Source organism: Catharus ustulatus, chromosome 10 (assembly GCF_009819885.2).
Source record: "Catharus ustulatus isolate bCatUst1 chromosome 10, bCatUst1.pri.v2, whole genome shotgun sequence".
Taxonomy (NCBI): Eukaryota; Metazoa; Chordata; class Aves; order Passeriformes; family Turdidae; genus Catharus; species Catharus ustulatus.
Window position 1 is genome coordinate 18,228,288 of NC_046230.1, and position 26,897 is coordinate 18,255,184.

Below are 26,897 nucleotides of genomic sequence, written 5' to 3' on the forward strand. Positions count from 1 at the left end.
TGACCAATTTTTAAAAGTCTCTTATCATGTATGAACAAACTTACTTCTGGTGTAGTTTATCCACAGTCTCTAAAATGCATTTTCTTTAATCAAAACTTGTAGCAAGTGTGGTGAGTTGGCCTTGGCTGGGTGCCAGGTGCCCACTAAAGCTGCTCTGTCACTGCCCTTCTCAGCCAGACAGGGGACAGAAAATATAGCAGAAGGCTCATGGGTCAAAGTGAGGACAGAGAGATCACTCACCAAATATTGCCACAAGCAGAACTGATGGGGCTTGAGGAAATCGGTGTATTTCTAATCAGACCAGAGTAAGATAATGAGAAACCAAATCTTTAAAACACCTTCTCCCCAGGCTTAAATTTACTCCTGATTTTTTCTACCTTCTCCCTGAGTTGTAGGGGGATGGGAATGGGAGTTGCAGTCAGCTCATCAATGTTGCTTTTGCCCCTCTGTTTTCCTCAGGATAAGGACTCCTTACACTCTTTCCTTGCTCCGGCCAAGGGTCCCTTCCATTGGAGGCAGTCCTTTATGAATTGCTCCAGTGTAGGTCCTTTCCATGATGTGCAGTCCTTTAGGAACAAACTGTTCCAGCATGGATGTCCTCACAAGTCCTGCCAGCAAACCTGCTCCAGCACAGGCTTCCACAGGGTCCCAGCCTCCACTGGGCATCCACCTGCTCTGGTGTGGGGTCCTCCATGAGCTGCAAGTGGATCCCTACTCCACCACTGACCTCTGGGGGCTGTAGGGGCACAGCTGCCTCACCATGGTCTGCTCCACAGGCTGCAGCAAAATCTCTGACCCACACCACAACAGTTCCTCCCACACCTTCTTCAGGGGCCATGGGGTTTGCATAGCTGTTTTTCTCACATATTCTCACTCCTCTCTCTCCTGCTCTTTGCCAGTTTGGTTTTTTTTTTTGTTTGTTTGTTTTTCTTGGGTTTTTTTTTTTCACTTTCTCCACTATGTTATCCCAGAGGCACTACCACCAGCACTGATGGACTCAGTCTTGGCCAGAACTGGATCTGTCTTGGAGCTGACTGGCATTGGCCCTGTCAGACATAGGAGAAGCTTCCAGCAGCTTCTCACAGAAGCCACCCCTGTAATCCCCTGCTACCAAAACCACACAAACCCAAAACATCAAGACACAGCTGAAACACAGGAGTCAAGGCAATCCCAAGGTGTTCACAGATCCAAAGCAAAGCTATTTGGTGCCAAACATGGGAGACAAGCACCAGATATTCTCAGCCAGCTCTAATCCTGGCTTGGCCAGACTCAGATGACAGTGTTGGTCCCTTGTTCTTGAGTGTCACATAGCTATAACAATAACAAAGCACTATGATCACTGACAATCCATAGTCCAGGCAGTCTCCACATGGCAGCAGAGATGGACTTTCCAATAGGACCATGAACGACAAGGTTTATCAAGTGCTATTGAAAGGTTATGTGACATTCAACCATATGCATCTGCCCAAAGACTTTTCAAACACATTCTAAATACTACAGTTCTCAGAACTGTAGCAGCCTGAACACTAAAACAGATCTATAAAATATACAAGGTTGTTGTCCAAAACTTCATTGCCACTGTGACCTTCTTGGGTGTTTTATTTAAGCCTTGTAAAATTCATTCTCAGTAGCAGTTTAGATGTTAAGAAGTCAGAAAGCTACAGTCACTTCTTTCTCCTTTGCTTTGCCTAAACTGGTCCCCAGCTACAGCTATTTATCCTGTTATCCTGATGGCAGGTGGATAACCTTAGTGTCATTCTGGTGAACAAACAAAGTTTATTTAGCTAAACTCAGAAGTTTATTTGCAGTATAAACAGGGTATGATGAGAACCGACCAACCCCAGCAAACCACTCATTCTATTTACTTAATTATTGCTCCTGAAAAACAGAAGAGGTGACTAAAATCCTGCCAGGCATTCCTTTTCCATTTGGTTTCTTAAAGAGCCTTCTAATTCAGGGGGCCTTTTTCATCTAATTATGAAGGCCTTCATTGTACTAGCACTCTGCTGTAGTTTCTTCTCTAGCAAAGCCATTCCTCTTGGATTTGAGTTTTCGGACTGTGATGACCCTGACGTCTTTAAAGCTGTTGATTTGGCACTGAAGAAATACAATGGAGAAACAGCAACTGGTAACCAATTCGCTCTGTACGTGGTGATGGAAGCCAAGAGAACTGTAAGTAGACTTTGCTAAAAAAAAGCCAAAAAACAAGTTGGAATTGTTTATGCACTCTGAATCAGCTTATGTCCATCTTGTTTGTAAGGGGGCAAGTATGACAGCACAGTGTCTTTCACAAACATTTTAAAAAATCAAAGTGACTTGCATGGTAAGATACTTGTTCCCATGACAAGCAGGGATGTATATTATGTTTTTATCAGCAGAACTCTGTGTGCTGGTGAATTGCTTACTAATGTAAGGACTAAAGAGTAGACAATTTCTATTACCAACACAATTTGTATTACTATTCCACTCTGTTCTCTTTTTCTTCATTGGGAATTCTATCCCATTCCATCATCTGTAAGATTTTCAGACCAATGTCAAAACTACATTTATTAATAAATATGAATATAATCTTGACTTGGGAAGAGCTGGTGTCACACATAAAAAAGAATCACCTGATAAAGTTTGGCAATATTCTGAATTGTTTGTGAATATTATTTGATTGATTGACACCAGACCTAAGTCACAGATCTATCTAAAAGCACTAGGTGGTGTTTTAGTCAAATAGGGTGACAGCTAAAATTACAGAAGAAAGAAAAATGCAACATGATCCTTTGCCTGGAGTCCTTCTATATAGCTTTAATCTAACAAAAGAGTATTTACCTCAGAGAGGCATACAAAGATGGTATTACCATAATAATGACAAGCATTATTTTACTTGAAAATAACATTAGCATTTTTTTCTACTGGATTGGATTTTCAGATGTAAACCACAAGAAATCCAGTGTTAGAGATAATATTTTGCACTCCAAAATCACAAGACACTTTTACCCAGATAGAAGTTGACCTTGGAAAGGAGCCATGCATTGCTAAACACTTACAGCAAACTACCCACATTTCCTGGCATTTGCCCTCTTGTGTTCCTGTTTACACACTGGGGAGATTTTAGCATGTGGAGACAAAGAGTAAAACCAGAAAACCCTTTATATAATTAATATTAAGTAAATGAATAGTCTCACTGTTCTCACTGAACTGCATACATCCCTAACAACAGCCAAGTGCAAGTATCTCTACATCAGAGCTGTAGTATCATCAACCTTCCTTTTGCTGCTGTTCCCATGGGACAGATAGGAGTTTCAGAATTTTATCTTAAACAATGTTCTATTTTTAAGAATACATATTTATTGCAATTATTATTCATCTTTCCTTCTCCAGATATCCATCTTTCCTTTTCTTAAAAATATGAAGTGGAAATCAATTAGAATTGACTTTGAATATTGATCTGATTATGATGTTAAGGAAAAAACAGAGGAAAGGAATCTGCAATAGAAATCACCTCATATTTGAGATTCTTTTTCTAAAAAAGAGTATAGATTTTACTCCTTACTAGTCTCACAATGTTGAATGCATTAATTAAATAGCTGGTTATTACATATTCATGTACATTCATTATTGATAGGGTAATAAAATATAAAAGCTGAGTAGTGAAAGACTAAACCTGCCCCAGTTAAAGGCATAGCTGTTCATAATAATAATAATGAAATAAACTAATAGCAAATAATACAGAAACAATGTCTTTTCTTACTTTGTTTACTTACTGAGTTGATTTATTCAGATTTAGAACACTGTAACAGAGAACAGAATTTTGCTCTTTTAAAATCCCAAATACTGTAATCTGATGTAGTTCCATAAAATCCAATTTCTACCTGCTAAGGATAAGTCTATTATATTTTTAGAGCCTCTTTTATTCTTTTTTACAACCATTATATGAGATACCTCCACACTTCTTCGTACCTGTAACAATACACAACAGGAATTGAGAGAAGGCAGAATAAAATTCTGTGTCTACATCAGTGTAAATCCTGTATATGCCAACCACATGAGCTCAGCCTCATTTTTTTGGTAGCACTTGGGCAAAAATTATCATTTAATCCTCCCAGCAGAGACAGAGAACAATAACCGGCTATTTTAGAATAATCAGTGCTAAACCACAGCAGCAGCCTGTATTTGAAAAGTCACATTAGCAGAGCATTTTTAGTGGCTGTAAAAGGTTAGTAACTTCTGACTTTATATCTTCTCTGAAGGATGAACCACAAACCTTACAGTGTTGTCACTGTCACATATAGGCACAGGCCACTACTTGGTTTATGGCTGGGCCAAACTTTGCTTAATCTATTTTATTTGATGTTATGGGATTCCTGAGACTGTCCTGCCCTGCAGCCCAGCCTTCAACGCCTGCACAAAACCGCAGGCAGTGCCCAAGGCTGTCTCCAGAGCACATCCCTGCTCCCCCTTCCCGGGCAGCTGAAGTTCCCTGGCACCACGAGCAGAGGCTGTTTGGGCACTGCCAGGTTGCCTGAGGGCTGCTGGCTCTGGGCTGCCAGGGGAGCTTACAGAAGGGAAGTGGACAGATCTGGGAGGAGGCCAAGAATGAGAGCGAGGGAGTCAGACAGGAGCACAGTCCAAGCTGGTAATTATGCTAACTATCCAAGCAGTCACCCAAAATGGCTTTTTTGGAGTATAAAACCTAACCACTTCATTTTGGTTCTAAACCCATTGGTTCTACAAGTTAAAATGAAGGTAGTTGAGCATATTGTATCTACTATATCAACATACTGTGATTGTAGGTAAGGGCTAAGTAATATAATTAGGTAAGTTAATATTTGAAGTACCAAGATTTGAGAGACCAGCAGCTAATGGGAAAATGTACAATGAAATTTAAAGTAACCAACGAATATTATTTACTTTTTTTGAAACTCTTATCTTTTCACTTGATTTATTACCATGCAAATGATGACATGTATATTGCTTTAATCCAGGCAGGTCCTGACCCACAGTTCTATCTAAAATACCGAATACTTGAAAGCACTTGCACCGCTGATGAAAACAAACACTGGCAACACTGTCATTACAAAGTATCTGCAGATGCTGTAAGTATCTGTTCTTTTTACAAATTCTCTGTGAGAAACACCAGCATAATGACCAGAACAGCAATTGCCTGGGGAAAAATACAATAGAATTAACTTTTTAAGCTGTGTTGCTTTTGAGAGCTTATATGACTACAGTACAGAAATGTTTACCACCCCAAAGTTAACCATTATAATCCTGAGTTTTCTGTTACAATCCTGAATACATGCAGAAAGGAACATTTCAGTGCTTCAATATGATTCACAATAAACCCAAAATAAGATTTGTGTGCTGTGACAGTGTAAGGACTGTAAAACTTGGTATTAATTATGCATAATGGAAACTTGCACAACCAAATATTGACATGGAAGGCACTATGGCAGAAATATTGGCAGAGAGCTTTCAGCTGTGCCAAGCATGTCTGGCTGGTGCTGCCAGGGCACCCAGGGGAGGTACAGGGGGCACACACTGCAGGGACACTGCACATTCCCAGGGGATGGCACTGCTCTTTCACACAGGGCACAGGAAGGGATGATGGTGGCAATGTAATTTGAGTCTATGTGAAATGCCATGGTCATTGCTGCATATCCTGTACCAGCAGAGAGGAAAATGGATCAATATATAGTTTATACAGTCTTTATTCATGGGCATGTGTTCCTTTCCATTATTCCGACTGTAAAGTCTTTAGTTATCAATACACATCATACAAATACAAAGCAAGCATTCAAATCATCTGCTCAGTTTGTCCCCTACTTTCCTCACCATCAACAAAACTGATCCCTTTTCAGTAACATAACAGCAAGTTAGACATTACTACAAATACACACACAAACCTCTTCCCCAAAATCAGTCTGCAGCTGTCAGCTGTGTTCAATATCTAAAGCACTGTATTTTTTTTAGCAAGTTTCAGACAATTATTGCCATATGTTTTTGCAGAAAACAGGAGAATGCACAGCTCGAGTTCATATGAATGATGCTGATAAAACAACTAATGTTTCACAAGACTGCAAAATTTTCTCAGGTATGTAACTGTTTGGGACAGCATTCAACAAATACATTGACAAATAAGAATGGAATAAATATAATACTGAGATTTTCAGGTAATTTTAAAGGTAGAAGGTCCTCATCATTCCAGTCAGACATTTATAAATAATTTTTTGTAAGCAACTAGATGTTAAAGATAAAATTTCATTTCATTGTTATACACATATAGACTAAGTCAGTGAAGCACAGGCAGTTTCTGCCCAAGGTAATAAAAACCAGCACGTGTGTATAGTAAGTTTCTCTGAGCACTTGAGTTATGCCAAGTTAAAATTCAGTTTGCTTAAGACCAAAAGCATACCAATAACTTAAAAGACTAGGTACAACTTCTCACAATTCAACTTTCTGTCCTTACTTATTTAAATATAAAATTGTCCCAGGAATTATTAGAAAAAACTTTGTATGACAAAATTGCACCTTAATTTTCTCCAAACTAAAAATGACTGAACTATTTCTGTTAAAGTTTACCGAAACAAATATTTACCCCAAACAAGAAAAAAAAAACATTTACAAAATAAAAATCTGTCAGTGACGTAATTATGTAAGAGACTGATTTTTTAGACCTTTACAATAAGCAGCACTACATTTTTCACCTGTAATAATACAGTCAAATATGACTATTACATTCACATAGGAATTTCCCTTATTATAAAGTGATCACATTGTTTTAAAGCTTTCCAACTGAGATCTCCATGCCTGGTGTTCTGAAAGACATATCCAAGCTTGTTTTAATATATCCATCTAACCATTGACTACAGAAATATTCACGCCAATTTCTGAGATGTTTGGCAGCTGGTATCTGTTTTTTGTTCTTAGCCATCTTGTTTAAAGCTGAAATGGCTTTACCTACAGTCAGTGTCCTTCTAGGAACTGCAGTACACAATCTCCATGTTCTGCACTGAACAAATGCTGCATTTGTAGGGCAATGGTGACACCTAGCTGCCAGCAAAAGTTGTGTGAATCCCACAGAGAACACAAGGGAAATTTGCATCTGAATCTTTGCTTAGAAAGCAAAAAAATCTCCATATATAAATTAAATTAATCAGGTATTCAGCCTAAGGTTGTCATCTCACCAAGTTATAGCAACTCTGGAAAAAAGAATATATGTTTGTTCAGCATAGATCTTATGAAAGTGCTGAGACCACAGTTAGAAGTGGGTGTGCTGCTGGTTCATTATCTCCTTTGTCACTACTGGAAACGTAGTCACACCTCTCTGTAAGATATCTGTTTGTCATTACTGAGTCAAAACAAGACATACTAGAAATACGAAGGGCTAGACTTTGGTCACATCTGACAGATAAGGGATTTCCTCACCATATTGGTACCATATTGTTCAGCCTCTTTGGTGGACAGTTTGATCTAACTGACCCTGGACTGGTTTTCTGGCTGGTGTAAACTGGCAAAACTTCATTTAAGCCAGTTTATGCCAGCTGAAGATCAGGCACACAACTTTTACTTCAGTTCCATAGAGACCACATATTGTCCCACTTCCATTCTCAAGGTCACTGACTTGTGAAATTGATTTATGTACTGAACTATAAAATTAATTTATGAAAATCCAGTCCATGATTACTAGAAAGGAAAGAGAGTTAATAGGATTAGTAGTAGGAAACAGGAGTTTGAGCATCCCTGTCAAGCTTGTCTATCCACAGCCAATCCAGCTGGTTAAGCCTGGAGGTAGCACCAAGGGATAACTGGCAGCTGCAGTGACTGGCAGGGACAGCAGAATAGCCCAACTGCAGTCCCTGGGGCACCCAGAGTCCCAGCAGCTCACTTGGGTGAGCCAAAACACTTCTGCTCAAGTCCCCATCCTGAAACATGGTGAGGACAGCAAGCAGCTGCACACTGTGGGTGAGCTTTGAAGAATTTGAAAACCATCCCCTTAGTTGTAGCCTCCACTGCTCTTCGCTGGCAGAATGAGTAATGTACCCTCCTTAATGGTGCCAAAACTACACGCAAGGTTTTTCTGAAATTCAGTAATTGCTGGAATGGGGTTCACTGGCAAAACCATGCCTGGTCATGGATGGCCCCTGCCACCACAACCACAGCATGTTCTTAAATACAAAAATGTCTTTGTAGGCCTTGAAACTGGAATATAGGGTTTGCTTATTATGCCTGTTAAAAGCAGGAAAGGTTCTTGCTCGCTCCCAGATAGGAAAAATGGAAATCTAAGGCTGTTTTGCATGAATCCCTATGGTTTTTGTTTTGTTTCTTTTCCAGATGTGTCAAAGATAAGACTTACTAAGGCTCCATGTCTTGGATGCTTTCACAGTATATCAAGTGACAGTTCAGAAGTGTCAGAAATTCTGAAAAGAGCCATTCGAAGCTTTAACAAGCACAGTAAAGAACCTGCCCTTTTTAAGCTTGTGGAAATAAAAGAAGCTAAGAGACAGGTTTGTGCATGATTTTTCTCTAAATTTTACCAAAATAATCCAACCCAAAGCAGGTACCTTGTTTGTCTTGTGTATGTTTCTGATATTAAAGTGGCTTATATTTAATAACAAAGCATACAAAATAGATATAGAGAGAGTAGACTCAATAAATTATTATCTTCATTTATAAGAAATCATCAATAGCTACATACTGGATTTTCAGACCTCTCAGTTGATAGTATAGACATTTTTTTCCTTTATCTCCAGTTGTTTCTAAACAGTGTTTAGCACCAGTTTATTTGCATTCTGTGCTGGCACATGCATCCTGTATCATCTAAGATCCTCCTGGGTGCTTCCTTTGGCCATGCCCTGAGGCTCCACCAGGAGCAGATATCTCCTAGGGGTTGAGCCAAAGCTGCCAGCCTGCACTGATGTCTCACACGTTCCCCAGCCTCTCAAAGAGCAGCAGGCATCTCTGTTTCTGCAGGCAATAGGGCCCATTTGTCAGGAGCTGCTATGTGCTACAGGACAGGTAAACCCCACATAGGAAAAATAGGTAAGAGAACCCAAAAACCCAACATGCCACTCGCTGCAAGATTTCTGCTCATGAGAATATCTGCTTTGCAAGAAATGACTACTCAGGTTGCAGAAATTCTGTGTCATCTGGTATTCCATGCAAGAATTCCTTCCCTGTGAAAGGCTCTCCTATGGATTGGTGTGGCATTGCTAGAAAGTAAAATTTCTTATTTGGTTTTTAACTAATGTACAACTCAACAGCAAATATAGACCCTTTTCTTTGAACCTGTATGTATTTACTTAGCCAAAAAGCGACTTCTGGTCTCATGTCAGTTTGACTCATGATTTAAACCAGACTGTCCTCTTTATATTTACTGATGGCAGCAATCTTCTTTGTTGAAAGACACACTTGCACAACATTTAAGCCACACGACAAAATATTGCAGACAGACTGCAATCCAGCAGCTGGAAAGAGAACCATCATGTCACCTCTGGCAAACAGAGAAAAGTCAGAGCTCTCCACTTCAATTGCTCTGGGATAAAATGTTGTTATATTTGATTGTTTTTCCTTTTAGATCAAATGTTACCTGGCCCAACACTATGATTTGGAGAGGTTTTATGGGTGAGAAGAAGTAGCCACTCTTACAAAAATGGAACTGCTTCCTAGAGAGACAATTTTTAAAAGGGGTTATGAACCTGGACAAAATAGTGTGTGTGAGAAGGTAAAGCCCAGAACAGACACAGTTATGGGTAGATGATAAATGCAGAGCACTCAACAAAAAATAATGCCAGCAGTATAAAGTTACATTATTCAGCTAGTGTTTCACTGTGTCCCATGCTCAGGAATGCAGGACTTGCCAGGCTGTGTTACTGTAGTCATCTATCTAGACCAGCTTCCTGTCACGGGGAGTAATAAGTAACAGATCTTCGGAGGAAAGCACAAGAAACCCAGCAGTGTGAGGCTGCAGGCTTGCCAGAAATGGACACCAAATACAAAGTGCACTGCTAACAAAAGCAGGACTTAGTTTTCATTTTGTCCTCCCAGGACTAGAATTTTTTTGCTGTCCATGAACATGCTATGGCTTCATGAGCGCAAAACTATTTGATAGATAGAAGGCACTAGATGAGTAGTTTTGCTTTCTTTGCTAATCTCATTTAATAGTTTAACTTTCAAGTTTGCATTGTTTTACTTAATGTATAACCTAAATATCTTTTCCAGGTGGTAGCTGGATGGAATTACATAATTAGGTATGAACTAGAGGAGACTAATTGCTCCAAAGACCAATTTCAAGATTTAACTCCAGAATGCAAAATCACTTCTGGAGGTGTAAGTAATCTTCAAAATCTATTTATCAAGAAAATATCACATTAACAAATAGTCATTGAGAGGCGACTAAAGAAAATATTTATAGTGTTGCTTCATTTAATGAACAAAGTTTAAATCCAGTCTTACCCATAACTACCCATTTATGCAACTAGGACATCCTGTCTTCTGAATCGGTGACTAAGAGGACTACTGAAAGTTTACAGATCATACTACAGAATCTAACCAGTCTTACCCAAACAATGAATCCCTTGAGAAGTTTCTATCCAGATATTCAAGGAGTTACTCATGTACAACCCAAAAAGTGATAATTAAAATAAGCATAATTTCCAGCATAATTATTCAAATATTCTCAGAAAAGTCAGTAGCTGAACTGTTACTTAACCTTTACCACAGTCCAAATAATATCTTCAAAAGAAATTTATTAACAAATATACATAATCCAGCTAAACAGTGCTGCAAACACAGGTATACTCCCTTGGTTTCACTGACCTGAAACTGAAGCAGTTACATCAAAAATAGAGGCTTCCTCTCTCACCTGACCTCTCTGAGCCAGCTCACGAGGGGATCAGAAAAACGATTTTGCAAACACAAGGCAGAGGGCAGGAATGCAGAGTCACTAGGAACAGTGGTGGTAAACGGGAGGGGACAGACTGGCATCCGTTTCAGCTGCTGAGCAAATGCACCTTTGAGTGTTAGATTCAAGAGCCTCTCCTGTTCAAAAACTACTCCTTGTACATCTCAAGAATGTTGCAGAAGTATTGATCAAAAAAGGAAAGAATTACAACAGAATGATAACACAAGCATGAGAGTCAGACTAGCTGAAGCAAATCCCCTTGCTACCCATGTGCCCTTAAACCTTAAGCAAGTTACTTAACCTGCTTGAGCCTGAGTTTCCCCAGCTGTCACCTAGAGGTGATGACTTCTGTCACCTCACCTACTGCAGGAGCACTGTCTCACTCACATACTGCTTTCATCACACAGGGCTTCTGGAATTAGATCATTAGTACTTATCCCCTGAACTTGCTAGTAGATTATTGACAGGTAGTATTAAAATACCATATTCCAAGAATATTCTATACCTTGGAATGACCAAATTCCAAGGAAGTTTTCTCATACCTTTAGTTAGCTCTGTACTATTAATTTTTAAATGGGAGGGACAGAATTGCACTCTGTGTTCAACACACATATGAAGCACTGAGTTATACTGGGACATTATGTCAGTCCCTTTAACCTGAATAATAAGCCTTGGCATTATTCTTCATACTTACATTTTCAAGTAACTGTTGCAGCCCTAAGATGTTGATCCTGAATTTTAAGTCTTCCTTCTTATTCTACTGTTAGCTGGGTTTCTTGAGTCTTTGATAAATACTTTCTTTGGTAAACCTTTCTTAAAATCTCTTTATATCAAGAGGTCTCTTTACCCACCCTTGTTGATGCTTTGTAGAATTTTAAGGTGTTATTTTCACTGAGTGGTTCTTTTGAACTCTGATTATTTATTGCCTCTGTGGGAGGGGGGGGGGGGGAGGGAGGGAGGGAGGGAGGGAGGGAGGGAGGAAGGAAGGAAGGAAGGAAGGAAGGAAGGAAGGAAGGAAGGAAGGAAGGAAGGAAGGAAGGAAGGAAGGAAGGAAGGAAGGAAGGAAGGAAGGAACTATTAGAAGCATGCTTGACTTATTCTGTTGGCAGGAAGGTATTAAGATGTGAACTTGCTCATTATTTCTAAATAACAAGTAGCTGTTTTGCATTTTTGACTCCAGCGTGTAGCTAAATGTGAGACCAAAGCATTCCAGAATCTTCACGCAGAGATTGTGGATAGCAAAAGTGACTGCAAGTTTCCAGGTATGTCTTAGGAACTACCAGTTTTGAAAGTTCCACAATTTTCAGTGTCTTTTATTGTCATGTATTGTTACTTTTCCCCCCAGCCTATCTGGACACAGATACTGTTCCATGTAGTAAGTGCTGCATTCTCAACCATTTCTTCAACACACAAATTCACTGCTAGTTATATGCACCTCTTGTTCACCCAAACCAGGTCTTTCCACACATGTAGCTACTCCCTCTCCATATTTTCTGGCTACCTACGACTGGCACATGCAATTCTTGTTTCTATGAGAAAACTGTTGTTTAGTGTCCCATGTGCTGATCTTCTTTTATATAATCAAGATACAATATTGCTGATCATATAAGACTCAAATATATTTTGTTTCCATTTCACAGACCCAAATATGAAGAATTCCAGAAAACTTCATAACTGTTTTCCCCAGCCTTTATCTACATTGAATCTTGTTTCCTAGATCTGAAACCTATTGTTCTCTTTCAGGTGAAGTTGCTGAGATTTGTGCGGGTTGTCCAGTGACTATCCCAGCTGACAGTCCAGATCTGAAGGAACCACTGAAGGTTTCTATTGAGAAGTATAATTCGGAGAGCGATGATGACTTCTACTATAAAGCTGGAGAAATACAATCGGCGACAAGTCAGGTTGGGATATATCACAGAGATGAGGAACAGACATGACATTATTATTTGCCTGAGCTGAACGTTACCTAAAGTTTGTATTTAGATTTGAAATAATGTCTTTGTCTAAGTGCAGATGCATTGTAACTGAAATATCCACGTAATTCTTCCTGTAAAATCTAATCCATATTGGCTTGCATTCAAAAATGATTCAAAAATTTCCCATCTCTTGAATTTTCTTTTTTTCTTAAAACAAAATTCTTTTAAAAGGAGGTGAAGAAGGTTGGCTCAGGGCATTTGATTTCTAGATATCTACCCCTCTTTTTACCTTTGTAACCTATCTTAAAGTATAAAAGTTTTATTAGACAGGACTACTCCCTTGATCCACCACATCAATACTCTCTATGTTATTTTAAGCAGTGTCCACCCTACAGTTGTTGTATGGTCCAAGAAATGAGGTGTCTTAATTTCCCTTAGAAATCTGTTATTTTATATACTGTTTGTGCTGCTAATAATGCTCTAGCAAGATTCAGAAAAGGACATCTGTGAATAACTTAATACAGATAAATAGAGCTTGATAAAGAACAAGGAATCAGGAGGATAATACTGGTCAGCATTTGTATAAGCCTTGTTTACTGTCCCAGTACGTCAAAACAGAAGTTTAAGATCGAACTAAAAATTTGACAGTGGAGTAGTTCAGAAAATACTTGGTCGTAACTACTCCTGAGCATGAGGTGTCACTGGAGAAGGCACTAAAAGCACACCAAAATTTTTCCAAATAGCTCATATTATCTTGCTGATAATATCTGTGCCTTTTCTTCTTTCAAACTTTTTTTTCCTTCTGACTTTCCCTATCATGACTGATATTAGCATGCATACACCTTTCAAATAGATTTCAGGGAAACAGAATTTCATGCCTTGCCTGATGTTCCTGAAGGAAGATATATTATTTCAAGCTGTTAAAAATACTAAGAGAACTCATGACAGGCACATTCTTGAACTCCTGCAGTTTCTCTCTTTAATGCGTTTGGCAAATAGGTTAATTTTCAACCGAGCTCGATCATCACACACTTTGTTTTACTCACATTCCACTTTTCTGACATCATATTTGGCTCTCTACAGTGCTATCACTAATGATTTCATCTGCTACTAATGAAATTACTACAGACATTTAATAATTGTGGGCCCAATATTATTCTGACCTTTTCTGTTTCCTTCAGCTTCAATGCTAGAATTTTTGAGAATAGGAGCTGGAGTAAATAAGTTACCTGATTAGAAGCAGATAAGTTTACTGCCAAATATTTTAATATTGTTCTTCACGTATGTTGGCCCAGTGGATAGGATTTGTACGATACAAGTAGTATAAGCTTGTAGAAAATCATCTTTCCTGTGAAACTTTTTCAATATAACACCTTTAGCACAGAAAGCCTTCTTGCTAATTTTTCAGGTCGTTGCAGGAATAATATATCGAATAAAATTTACAATCTGGAAGACAAACTGCTCTAAGAGTGAGTTCAAAAAACTTACTGAAGACTGTACAGCCACATCAAGCAGTGTAAGTAATGACAATCTTGCCAACTGTATTGTTTCTAATGGACAAATTCATTTGCATCAGAAACTGCGAACACTTAAGTGAAATCACATCCCTGGTTCTGTTACTTCTTTCAGTAAACTTTTGTTCCAAGAAGAAGGGCAGCTTTCACTGTTTGTTACCCTAGTTAAGAACCCTGAAACTTAAACTGCAGCTTCAGGATCAGTGATCACTGCAAAACTAAAGGAACTTTCTTTTGATAATAATCAGTCAAAGAAAGGAGAGGAGAAGGCTGCTGCCAAATGAAATAGCTGCAATACTCCTGACTCTGTGGACTTGCAGCTAAGGAAAACATGAGACTGGATTGTTACTTGTGTGCAAAGCAATGACATTTCTGGAGTGCGTGCCATGCTGTTGATAGCAGGAAAATCCATTCCAGACACTGGAAAGGAGTGGTGATAGGGCCAGAAACCATTGGCAATGGGGAGAGGGCTTTTATTTCCCATCTCTTTTCCCACCATATGAACAGTGCTTACCTGTGAGATTTTAAAATTTGTTAGTGCAGCAGGCACTAAAAAGAAAAATTAAGGCTTTATTTCAATTTCCCAATTTTTAGTAGGAGAATAACCATATACAAAAAAGTATTTCTTAGGAATATCATTAAGATTATGCAGTTAGTGGTCAAAAAAGATGGAGATGAAAAATCCAATTTTCAAGATCCAATCTGAAATCCAAAATTAAATTAAAGTGTTCACCCAGGCATACTATAACCTTGAAAAGCTAAGCTGGGATGTGCCCCAATACAGAAGTATTCATCACTAAGATAGATTTCATAAATATTTGGTTCAAGTTCCAAGGATTTTAAAGTATTATTTTTGAAAAAAAGTTTAGTTTTTAGGCCCAAGTCTCTTCCTTTGTGTCTGAAGTCTTTTTGCCTTAATATGTTGGTTTTTGTTTTGCTAACAGGCATCACTGTCATGCGATGCACAAATTTATATGGCTCCGTGGCAGGATATAATCGATCCCAAGGTGAACTGCACTGAAGTGCAGCAAACGGTAAGATTCTTCCTCGTGACTCATCCTATTAGGCAGAGCGTAGGACAAAGGCAGTCAATAAATTCTTTATCCATTCCAAATTATCCCATATTTTATACCAAAAGTAAAGGAAGGCGGTACTTTTAACAGCCTCATTTATGTCACACTCTTTTCTCTCACCCTCTGACCTCAACAACCAGTTGAGGTCACCATCACAAGGTGAGACAATGGCCAACAAGGTGATCACACAAAGAAAGACACCAGGACAGGGAGAACTTCTGCCTGTTGGCTGCTCCTCTGCACTGTCAGTTAAACTCTGGAGTATTGAGCCCCATCAAATCCTTCAAATTGCTACTCATACTAGGTTTAAAAGCTGAAATAAAAATGTATTTGCTGACACAATAATTATACCCCACACATTTCCAAAGAATCTGTGAACCTTTCCATACTAGTTGAATGGTACCTGCTGCAGTTGTCAGTCTCTACACAAGGATCTTCCAATTTCTTCCTACTCAGCTCCATGATGAACTAGTCCTGAATGCGAGTCAGTTTGAAAATCTCACAATAGAATACAAATATTTTTTATTATCAGATATTTCTGAGGATTGCAGAGACTCCAGTGTGACACAGAATAAAGACAGATTACCCTGCCCTCATAACTAATAGCTTCACTATGCTTAGTACCTTCATGACTACATATTCATTTGTTATGTATCAACTAATGTCTCTCCTCTTTATTTTCACTACCATATTTTATCCATATCAACTTTCAAATTTAGCTCCAACCCAAATAACTTTGATTTGCAGCTAGATAATGATCAGAGACTTTGGAGAACAGAAATGAAACTCGTGTTGGACTGTGACTGTACACCATGTATTCAGCCTTTGTCTTCCAGCTGAACACTGATGAGGGAGTAGGGATGACTCAATAACAACAGAATGTTTGATATTATCAGCTTTAATCTCTGTGTGTTATTATCAGGCAGTATTCTGAAATGCATGTGTCAAATCTAAAAGTAAAAAATCGAATCGTTACATTTTATATAACAAAATGACAGAGACCTTCTGTATATTCTGCCTTTGATGCAGCTCAGAGATGTGTTACCCTTCAGCATAAATTGGTTTTATACATGGGAGTCTAGCACTCTAACAAGTGCCAGGACATTTAGTCCTCGAATCCAACTGTATTGTTCATAAATTAAAACTAGTACATCTATTTTGCTCTCTATAGCATAATTCCTCTCTTACACTGATAAAATTTCAGTGATACAGAAATTTTTCTTCTATACATATAGCTACTAAAATACTCCAGAGTTATTTTGGAGGATGTTTATGTTTGTATGTTTATCACAAAAGAGAGAATTATTCAGATTTTAGTTTAAAAATCTGCTAAAAGATTCATGTACTGCAATGAGCCAGCTTCTGAATTTCCCACATATGAAGCAATTGTTGTGTTTCATGTATCAAATGTAGCTCCTATTGCAATGTTTTTCAGGTGTTCTTTGCAAGAAGGCCTCCTGGATTCACACCTTTCCGGAGCACAATGACGATGCTAAACCCGCCACCTGCAGTTTCATCTGCTTCTGAAAACGAAGGAGAAAGGCAAAGCCCCAGCACAGAACCAGTGAAAGACGATGGACAGGAACCACAAGGTGAAGGTGAACCTGAGCATCAACACAGGCACAAACACAGGCATAAGCATAGGCATGGAGTTAAAGGGGATCGTGACAGTGACAAAAGGCATAGGCATGACATTGGTTGTGGGAGCAGAAATGGCTATGGGTGTGGGCATAAAAAACACAGTAAAAAGAACAAACATAAACATCCAAATCCCAAATCTTCTGAGGAGTCAAATGAAAGGGGTTTTAATCTAAACGAAACCCTCCCATCATCCAGTGCTGAAACTGCACTGGAGGTGCTTAGTACAGGGGTTGCAAGGGAGGAAACCAGTAGACCTGCAGAGCCACTAATTCTTCCTGATACTTCTTTATTTAATGGGTTGCCAGATCCCTCAGAATCTCCTCGCCCCAGATGTCCTGGAAAACCATGGAAACAACTTGTGGGCTTTTCAGCCCCTCCTAGCTTTCCCAGAGAATTCACAAATGAGGATCTTTTGCCTTCTGCAGCAGAAAACATTGATCCAGCTACAGAAAAACAGGAAGAATTTGATCTCACAGATGCTTTACAATAATTCAAGCATTGTAGGATCCTTTTCAAAATGTTACATAGAAAATAACAATACTGCCTTTTGAAATTTATAAAAACATGAAGAGGCAAAAGCTCGTGTTCTGTTAACTGAAATACTCAAGTAGGTCACCAGCACTTCTGGGGACCTAAGACCATATGGTAATACTGTGTATTTGCATACATTTGCAAATATGTAAATCAGTGTAACTCATCTGCCTCAATTTTCAATAAAGACAAACTGAATCACTGCATCAAATATTACTGTACTATGTTTAAAACAATGGCAGAAATAATTTTGCAGATTACATGAAGAATCTCAACCAAATATGGGTAAAACAGAAGACAATATAGAACAAGGGAGCCTCTCTTAGATATGTGAAATAATTTTTCTCTAATTTACCGGAGTGGATCATTTAAAGAACAAAACAAAACAAAGGAACCTTTTTACCTGTTAATTTCTTTAAACAAATAAATATTGCCATCAGTCTATCACTAGTGGTTGTTCTGTTGGATAACAGAGACAGCTGAGAGAATCCTAAATAAAGCAGGTTTATACATATTATGTCAACTACCTAGAGAAGCACATTGATCAATAGATTCTCATTCAGCAGAGATGCACAAATACTACAGATCAGATGACAAAATTACAATCTCTTGAGACACCTAAAATTTGTGTGCCTTCCTCCCTTGTTGTGCATAATTTTGCAACTGGACTGATTTTCCTATTCTGGATATCTTCCAAAGGGCTGAGGTTTTGGTCCAATGCATTAGCTAAAAAACATCGAATATTTCTTGCAAAATAAAATATATTTTCCCTCTGTATGGATGCGATAACTTCTTCAGCTGAAAAAAAAAAAAAATCCACACAGCAATAAATAAATAAATACTTTAATACCGTATCAGTTCACCAGTTTGAAACATTACTCCATCCTGTATAGGGTTATTGACAGGGTGATGTAGTACCTACAAATGGTCCTACACTTCACTGATTTTGTTGCAAAAGACCACATTACTTGAAACCACAATGGAAGTGCCCTCCAGCACAGCTGCAATTCTGCTCATCCCAGCTGCTAGGATTGCTGCAGCATCAAGACTTTATACTCAACAGCTGGGAATGGGTCCCTTTGTGTGCTAAGCTTCTATAATCATCACCTCCCCAGTGAGAAGAAACTAGACAGGGGAGACCACTCAGAGAATGCAAAAGAGATGGGAACAGGATCAGGAGGTCTTGGCATAACAGGCAAAGGATGATCTGCAAAGAGGCGATAATTACCAAGAAAGTCCAGGAGACAGGAAGTGGAAACAAGGCAGGGTGGTGTGATACGGTTGAGGTCAGAAGAACAAAAGAAAACAGCAAATTAGTGGCAAAAATTGAAACATTGAATGAGATGGAAAAGTAGGTGAAGGTACAATCATCAAGGAGCTATAAAAGACAAAAGGGGGGCAAGAACAAAAACAAAAAGCAAGAGAGGGATCTCTGATTGTGCAGGACAGTCCCCAACACATTACAGAACCGAACTCATCTGAATCTAAGCATTTCCTGGCAGTGTAAGCACACCTCCCATTTTCAATGTTTTTTTTTTAAATAATTGCATTAGAAAATCCATTAGAATGTTTTGAAAAAGTAAGGAAATCTAAAATTAGAAGCAGTGCCTGTGACTATAAATTTAGCATGATTGTGTGCATCTGAATTTTTTTTATACAACATTATTAGCTGCCATAAAGGGATGGATGGAGAGAGACAGATATCTGTCATGACTGGTGGTATCAGAACCATTACACTTCCTTTCCTCCTGAAAATAATCATTCAGAAGTCATACAAATTAACTGGAGCCAAATTTTAAAGAAAGATACAATAATAATAACCCCTGGATCCATCACTAATCAGATCCAGCCTTTTTAATTAATTTCTTTCCTTGCAGCATAATGTGCAAAGGCTATCTTCTTGTTTTGACAAGAACTAAACTAATAAATCTACACAAATGAAAGCCTTGAGAGTCATCTTTAGTTCTATGCTACTTTTCTTCTGAATATTTGATTTGAATGATTTTGGCTGTAACTGGAAACTCTTGTATACTGAATTACTAGCAGGAGTATAAGCTCAAACCAGTTTTTCTTTAAATTACAGTAGCAATTTAAGCAATTAATGCCAAATTACAATACAGACATAAAGATGCAAATATAATAAAAGCAAAGTTCTCTTTCCATTTCCAGTCTCCCTGATCTGAATGAAAAACCATCACACTCTTGATGTATTCTCCCCACAGAGCACACACACACACACACACACACAGCCACGAGTAGTGACACACATGACTGAGCGGTCATCTACCACGTGCTACAGCAATGATGTGAAGTTTCATTATTGCTTAATACAAAGATGACAATTGCAATTTGTTTACATAATTTACAAAAGAAATTAATTTTCAAAAATCAGTGTTTCACGTCTGAAAATTTTTGAAACCAGAAAATTTGGATATTTTTAGAACAGAACATTTCCATTTCTCATTGACGTGTTCCACAGAAGAGTTTCAATTATCACAAAACAGCACTTTTGGACGGAAGAATCTGCTGGGAGAAAACTCCTGACCAGGCCTGTTCCAGCTCAGCTGCTGAAGAGCTCTGCAGAACTCCGAGCGTCTCCTCGTGCCGGAATCACGCCGGAGCGCTTTACCCAGGGCCCGCAGCACTAACGAGCACTTTCCTCCTTGGCCAGCAGATGGCACAGTTTCTGTCACAGGGTTTATGATCGCCAAATTTTGTCAGGTTTGTCATTGCCAGGAATGGTTTAGTAGGCTTAACACTCAGCGTTTCTTCTGGGTGAGTAACACTGTAGCTAAAAACACCCCATCTGTGCAATCTGTTTTAAATATTAAGCTCTAGCAATAGAGCTTCGATGCTTGCCAGTTACTTACTATAAGTAAAGTGTATAAATAACACTCGAAATGGAATTTCATGAATATGAAAAATAAGGGTTTTCTCCTGCAATAGAAAAATTGCATTCTTACTGATACAGATAATCAGAACTAGGAGTCTGGGATAAGAAAATATGTTTGAATTAAATCTCTATTTACTTACTGCTGACATCCAGAGCCACATGATGGCCATTCTGCAGCTATCTGAATTTAATGTGCTCCCTCTCTTGCTCATTCCATCTGGGACAAAACACATATATTAACTGACCATATGAAAAATTCCTCAGCTTTACTATGGATGGACTATTGGATTTTTGCCATAATTTAGACATGACCTTCTCATCACACTCAACAGTTCCAATCATCCTCTCGTGCTGTGTTCACACAGTGTAAGCCATGGGAGAGAGCTGTGCAAAACCTGACATCAGCACATATGTAGTATTAATGATGAGCACTGCTATTTGATAGGATGTAAGAACCCATTTCTTTCCTTGTTTTCTCAGGTCTCTCAGCCAGCAAGATAATTGCTCCCAATTTAGGAATAACAGCTCTGAAGAGAAATAAGTCTAAGCAGCTTCAGAATTAGAAATGACACTACTACATGGCCATTGTCATGTAGACAGAGCTGTATCAAATTCAGTGTACAAATTCCTCAAATATTCTTTAAAAATAACAATGGGGATAGATGTTTTCAATTCTGTAACTGGCTATATACCCACAACTCCTAATTCTGCTGTGTTTACAAGACCACATTAGTGTAATGCAGCTCCCAAAGCTTTAATTAAGATTTATGTGCAAGTTCATTTGGGAAATGCAATTAATAACACAATGTTTCTACTGCATTCTAAAATAAGAGGAAGGGTGTGTTGAGGAGTAAAGAGTGAAGGTTTTTCTAGTTGGGTAAGGCATCTTGCCACAATGAATACTCATAATACTGCAGCTCCTGCAATGGTTTCAATCTTCTGACCACTAAAAACCCAACAATAACCTTCAAGGGAGTAAATCCTACCAGTATGGAGTAACAGGGATTAGAAACCTCCCAGTGATTCTTTTCTCTTCTACCATGACTACTAATAGTGCCAATCTGTGGGTTGAAGATCAGGCATTAAAAAACTTACCTTACTCAAATTGAGCCACAGAAAATCAGAATTCCCTGCAGAACCCAGAGTCATGCCAAAGGAGTATATTTGTTTTAAAAACACAAAGACAAAATACATTTATACAATGCCCTGTATGAATTTGGTGGATGCCTCTCCACCCTCCACTGGATGCACTTAGCATAGGATCCAATGGACCACTTGGCTTGAAACAAAAGAAATACTATAGTTTGAGTAAAAAAACAAGGGGAAAAAGCAAATTTGACAAAGGCCCAGAATGAACAAGGATGTATTTTTAACTGAAACTTCAATTACTGCAAGAAAACTCAGTTGGGCTAAACAAGACTTGAGGATTATTGATTTCAAGTTGGGGAACATAATGCTTATCAACAGAATATCTACAGAGCTATTGCATGTTTAAAGAAAGACTTTATTAGAAAGACTTTATTCTATATGCCTTGAAAAAATCCACTAGATACGTGTAAAGGAACATTGTTTAATTTCTTATTCTAACCCTTAAGCATGCCAGCAGAAGTTAATTTCTTGCCATTTAATTCAATAGAAAAAATACTAATGCCATAAAACACTGTGAAGAAGTAAATCTACTGTAACTGAATTCTCTTCGTTTTATGTTCCAGTTGTTCTGCAAGCTGTATACTGACTAAAAGAGAGCTCACAAAATTGATAAAAACAAAAGGGGATAATGGGACACAGCTCAGGCTCTACAAAAGAAAAAAAAAATCAGTTCCAGAAGGAATCCAGAATTCAGACTGATCATTTAAGCAGTCTTGTGACTGCTAAACTAAAATCTCCTGTTTCAGTGCAGAAGCCTGATTTTACATTATGCTGAGAAGTCTGTGCCCCCATTAACCTTAAATAGCATTATGGGTACTCAGTATTTCAAAAATCAGGCCTTGGACCACTCAGCCAAAGCCTGTCGTGTGGAAAGCTAATATTACTTGGAGTGGTGGTGATGAAAATTGAGCAATGCAACACCTTAAAAAGGTAATTATGGGCAGCATTAGCCATTAAAGTAGCTTTTATATTTTACAGTGTTTTGGGAATTGGTGCAAGTCCTGGCATTAACCACAGCAGCACTAGTGGCTTAACAGCTTTTTATCCTGGCCCAAATAGAGAGATTAGTGTTCTGGGCAATGTTTGCCATACTTCCTTTCTCTCTTGATCACTCCCACAATATAAACCAGGTGGAAGAAGCGGGCAAACCAAGCATAAACTACACCTTTTTCTTCAGAATTCATGACAAACATGTGGACACATTAGTAGATTTACAAACAGCTCCTCTGTCTTCTTCAGCTTCACTAAGTTGTTTTTCTACCATAAGACAACCAAGATGCCTCTGAAACTTTGACTCAAGTTGATAGATTTGTGGGTTGTAGCTGGCACTTTAGCATAGGAACAGCAGCAATATGAAGGTTATAATGTGAGTGCACTCCACTCAAGACATTTCTGTATCAGCACTACTGGAGCTCTGCTCTTTTTCACTGTAAATACATACTAGCCACTATCAATCCATCAACTGAAACCAATAAATATTCATACTATTTGGAAATTTAGGAGAATAGCTTGTCATTTAGCGATGTTGTGCTCCTACCTACCCCTTTGCCAATGAAAAACTATTACACTGATCTTAGACTGCAACACTAACCCTCTAGCTATTTATATAAGGCAAATAAATTTTTGTCTGGATAGGGCCCATCCGTTCCTTGTTTAGCACTTATCCTACAAAGAGGTGTTTATTATACAGTCATACTTGTTTGAATAATCATCTCATGCCTGTGAAGAACCCAAACTGGTTTGACTCAGAAGTTCAGTGATCTCTTCTGAAATGTGGCACCTAATGCTCTGTGGAAATCAGTCCTAATACAATTAGGCACTATCAATTGTTCAGAGCAGGAGACTAAACCCTTTGCTGACATTGAACTAAATCACCATCACTTGTACTGCCAGGGGTTGCCTCAATCATGGATTAAGGCTTGAACCTCACATGTACTGGCTCAGAGGACCACCACAAACCTTACAAGGATGTTATCAACCCCAAGTGCACTGGGGAACAAAGTAAATCAAAAGAATGGTTCTAAAGAATGCAGAAGAACTTTCTGTAGCTTACAAGTTTGACAAAATTAGTCTGAATCAAAAATGAGTCTGGCTAGTAAAAATACACTTGAACATCCAATTCTACATGACAAACTTTGGAAATGGAAACTTATCTACTCATGATTGATAGATCTCACCCAGTGGCATTCATGACTGGGAAATGTATGAGTTAAACTCTATACACCCAAAGAACAAAAACTGCACAGTGAGAGATGGTAATATACTAAAAATAAAGATCTGAATCCCTAACATTTACAGCCTGAATTACTCAGTCTGACAACCAGGCTGCTGTAGGAAAAAAAAAAAAATCACTCTGACCTGAACTGCAAACAGACTACAGGAGAACAGTCCAACACTATTTGATAAATGGTGATAAAGTGCAAAACAAGGAATTGTGAGAAAGGGCTGATCTATCCAAGCACACTCAATAACACAGCAAACAGATGGTTAAGCAATATCAACACAGGAGTATCAACATAGCTAAGACAGTGTTATCACTGCCTCCACAGTTGGTTTTATTCTTCTCAAGGCCCCACCATGCAAACATGGCAGGTGTGCTGGGTTTGCTGCGCAGGTCTCATGAGTTCAGCCACCTCAGAAACATCCAAATGACTGGGAGAAGGAGCAGGAGCATAGCAAAAATATGTAACACGATAGACAGATGTAGAAACAGCAGCAGCAGCTTTTGCATGAGGGTGTTGCAGACACTTCTGCAATGATATTGAAGTCTTACACATTAAAGAGATTTCACAGAAAGCACATCTGATGTTGGTTCTATAGTCAGTATGCTTGAGTATCTAATATTAATTTTTATTTATTTATTATATATTTCCACCCAAAAGACATCTACTTAGATAACAGAAGACAAAAGATCATTGATAAAAGGTTGATAACACATCAACATATCACAACAATCTTACCACAAAAAACATAATCTCACTTGTGTTTTGAAAGGTTTCACAGCACTGCACAGCTGACTGTAACAACTGAGACATTTTAATAGATACAAACCACATTCATCAGCTCAAGATTATGCTGATTTTTTTACCACTTTTTCTTCTTGTTTATTTCCCTACTGAGTTTTTTTATGGCCGTCTTTACCCAGGGTAATTACATTATAATGCCAAAGTAGTATCAAAAAGCAGCTACCTTGAAGCAGCAAGGTATCCTTTTCTAAAGGAAAAAGTCATTCTTCTTCTCCCTCCTTTCTTTGCAGCATTTTCTCCTGAAAGCATGGGAGTGTGCTTGCTTGCTCATCACTCCTGCTACCCTAAACAACTGAGATAGCTTTGTTCTTCTGCACCAGCAGTTCTGCTCATGAACACTGACACTGAATTTCCTTTTTTAGACAGCAAGGACGCAGACTTTCTTCCTCTTCTCCCTCCCTCTGCCTCGCCTCCCCTCCCCCTCCTACATTCTTTGCTGTGCCCTCATCTTACCTTCAACAGCACAAGAAATCCATGCTGCAGTTTTTTTCCTCGTTAGCAGCTCTATGGCAACAGCAGTTCTGAGGCAGCAGTCCTTCACAGTTCTCACTTCATTCTCCTTCCTTCTGCATAAGGATACACAGCCTGTTAGCCCAGGAAATCAGCAAAGACAATTCTGATGGGATGTAAATTAGCAAACACAATTCCACAATTATTTCAGAAAAAAAGTGTGTTCCTGGGGGTACAAAGTTGTATTCCCAGAAGGGATGGATACTAGCAATGCAGACGAATACTTTTAAAGGAGATCAGAGAAATCCTTTTGGGTAATTAACTGTAAAATAATCTTTGTGATAACTCAGCTTTCTTGGACAGAAAGGTGAAATAAAAGAATTCTGAGCTTAAGATATACACAGTATCACATCCAAATAAAGTCCTCTAAGAATTTGTCATTGTTTGATGGAGTCTTTATTTGGTATTAGCACATAAATTAAATCAGTGCTTTGTTTGTTAAAATCCTGCTGAAATAAAAGCAATAATGGCATAAAAATCTTGTAGTCCTGTTAGCCATGGGAAAGTATATATCAGAATACATTTAGAAATGATAACACAAGCTTTAGAGAACACAAAAGCGACAAAAGAAAAACTATCAGTAATTGGGTACTTACTGAGTACTGCAGTATCTGCCTGGTTCAAATTTAGGATTTTCCTGATTTCTTACTTTGTTACTTTTAAATTAATCAGAACAATGAGCTACAAATAAATGCTGAATATGACAGCAAAAAACCCAACTACTTGAGACTCAGAAACAATTATTAGTAGAAACTCTTAAATTAAAGCACAAGATAAAAGTATTTTGAATACAGGCACGTGCATTCCCTTTATATACTGCAAAAAACTGCCAGTATTTTATAGTCTAATCACTTTTATCACTTGCATGAAATAAATGAATCAATATATTCCTGCAATTCAGCATGAACTCGCATTTCTCTCTCCTGCTGTGTAAAGAACAAAGGTTTCTGGCCACTGCCAGGTGCTGTGACATGATGTGTTAAAGTGCATGTCCTCAGTTGGCATGAGCAACACCTCAGTTACTCCTGGTTAAAGTAAAGGGATCGCCTGCATCCCGTCTGTGCTTGCACCAGTCCATGTCCATGCTTGCTGGAAAACATGGGAAACAGGGCCAGGTGTTCCTGGGCACAACCTGAGAGGAAAACACTGAATTCCTTACTAATCCAGCACCTCACATGTTCATTTTTGTCTCATCAGGCAATATTCAGATGGCATACAAAATAATATACAATAGTGTTCTGGGATGGGTCGAAGCACAAACCACTGGGGCTAAGGACTGGCCCACAGAGACTTCCTAGTACTAAACAGAAGCCCCAAAAACATTTAGCAGCTCACTTGGCACCTCAGCTTCAATGGGCACACAATTCAGACTCTGCCACAAGAAGAACATGCATCTCTAACATTGCTAAAGAGAAAAGCCTTGGAATTGCTATACTTTTCATTCAAAAAACCCTCAGAAGGAACAAGAAAGTAAACAAATAAAATTACTAAACAAGTCACAATGTTGATCTTGATTAATTTTTTAAACTTTTTTTAAACTTTTCCCCACCCTGAGCTGGCTGCTTTGCCAGCTAAAGCACAGCTCACAAAGCAATCAGTCCCAGCTTTAGTCAATTTAAAATTGAAGAGCTTCTTCAAAGAGAGATAATAATTTCCATTCTACAAAGAGAAGAAAGAAGGCACAAAGCTGAAACTACTCATCTATAGTTTCACATTGTGCCAGTATCAGTGACAGATACAAAACTTCGGG

The 26,897-nt window shown here is 38.5% G+C and overlaps 1 protein-coding gene and 1 long non-coding RNA gene across 2 annotated transcripts in view; one reads left to right on the forward strand and one right to left on the reverse strand.

The window, feature by feature from the left end:
- LOC117000553 overlaps nt 1-25,004 on the reverse strand; it is a 118,980-nt gene extending 93,976 nt beyond the window's left edge. The window contains exon 1 of the long non-coding RNA XR_004418813.1: nt 24,801-25,004. This is a non-coding gene — a long non-coding RNA (uncharacterized LOC117000553). The remainder of the gene's footprint in view (nt 1-24,800) is intronic.
- Nucleotides 1,009-17,926, forward strand: KNG1 (kininogen 1). The gene is made up of 11 exons (XM_033068210.1): nt 1,009-2,172; nt 4,977-5,087; nt 6,001-6,085; nt 8,326-8,498; nt 10,213-10,320; nt 12,075-12,156; nt 12,638-12,795; nt 14,219-14,326; nt 15,269-15,358; nt 16,833-16,995; nt 17,344-17,926. The coding sequence occupies exons 1-11, from the start codon at nt 1,978-1,980 to the stop codon at nt 17,526-17,528; spliced, it is 1,458 nt and encodes a 485-aa protein (XP_032924101.1). The 5' UTR covers nt 1,009-1,977; the 3' UTR covers nt 17,529-17,926.
- Nucleotides 25,005-26,897: the final 1,893 nt, after the last annotated feature.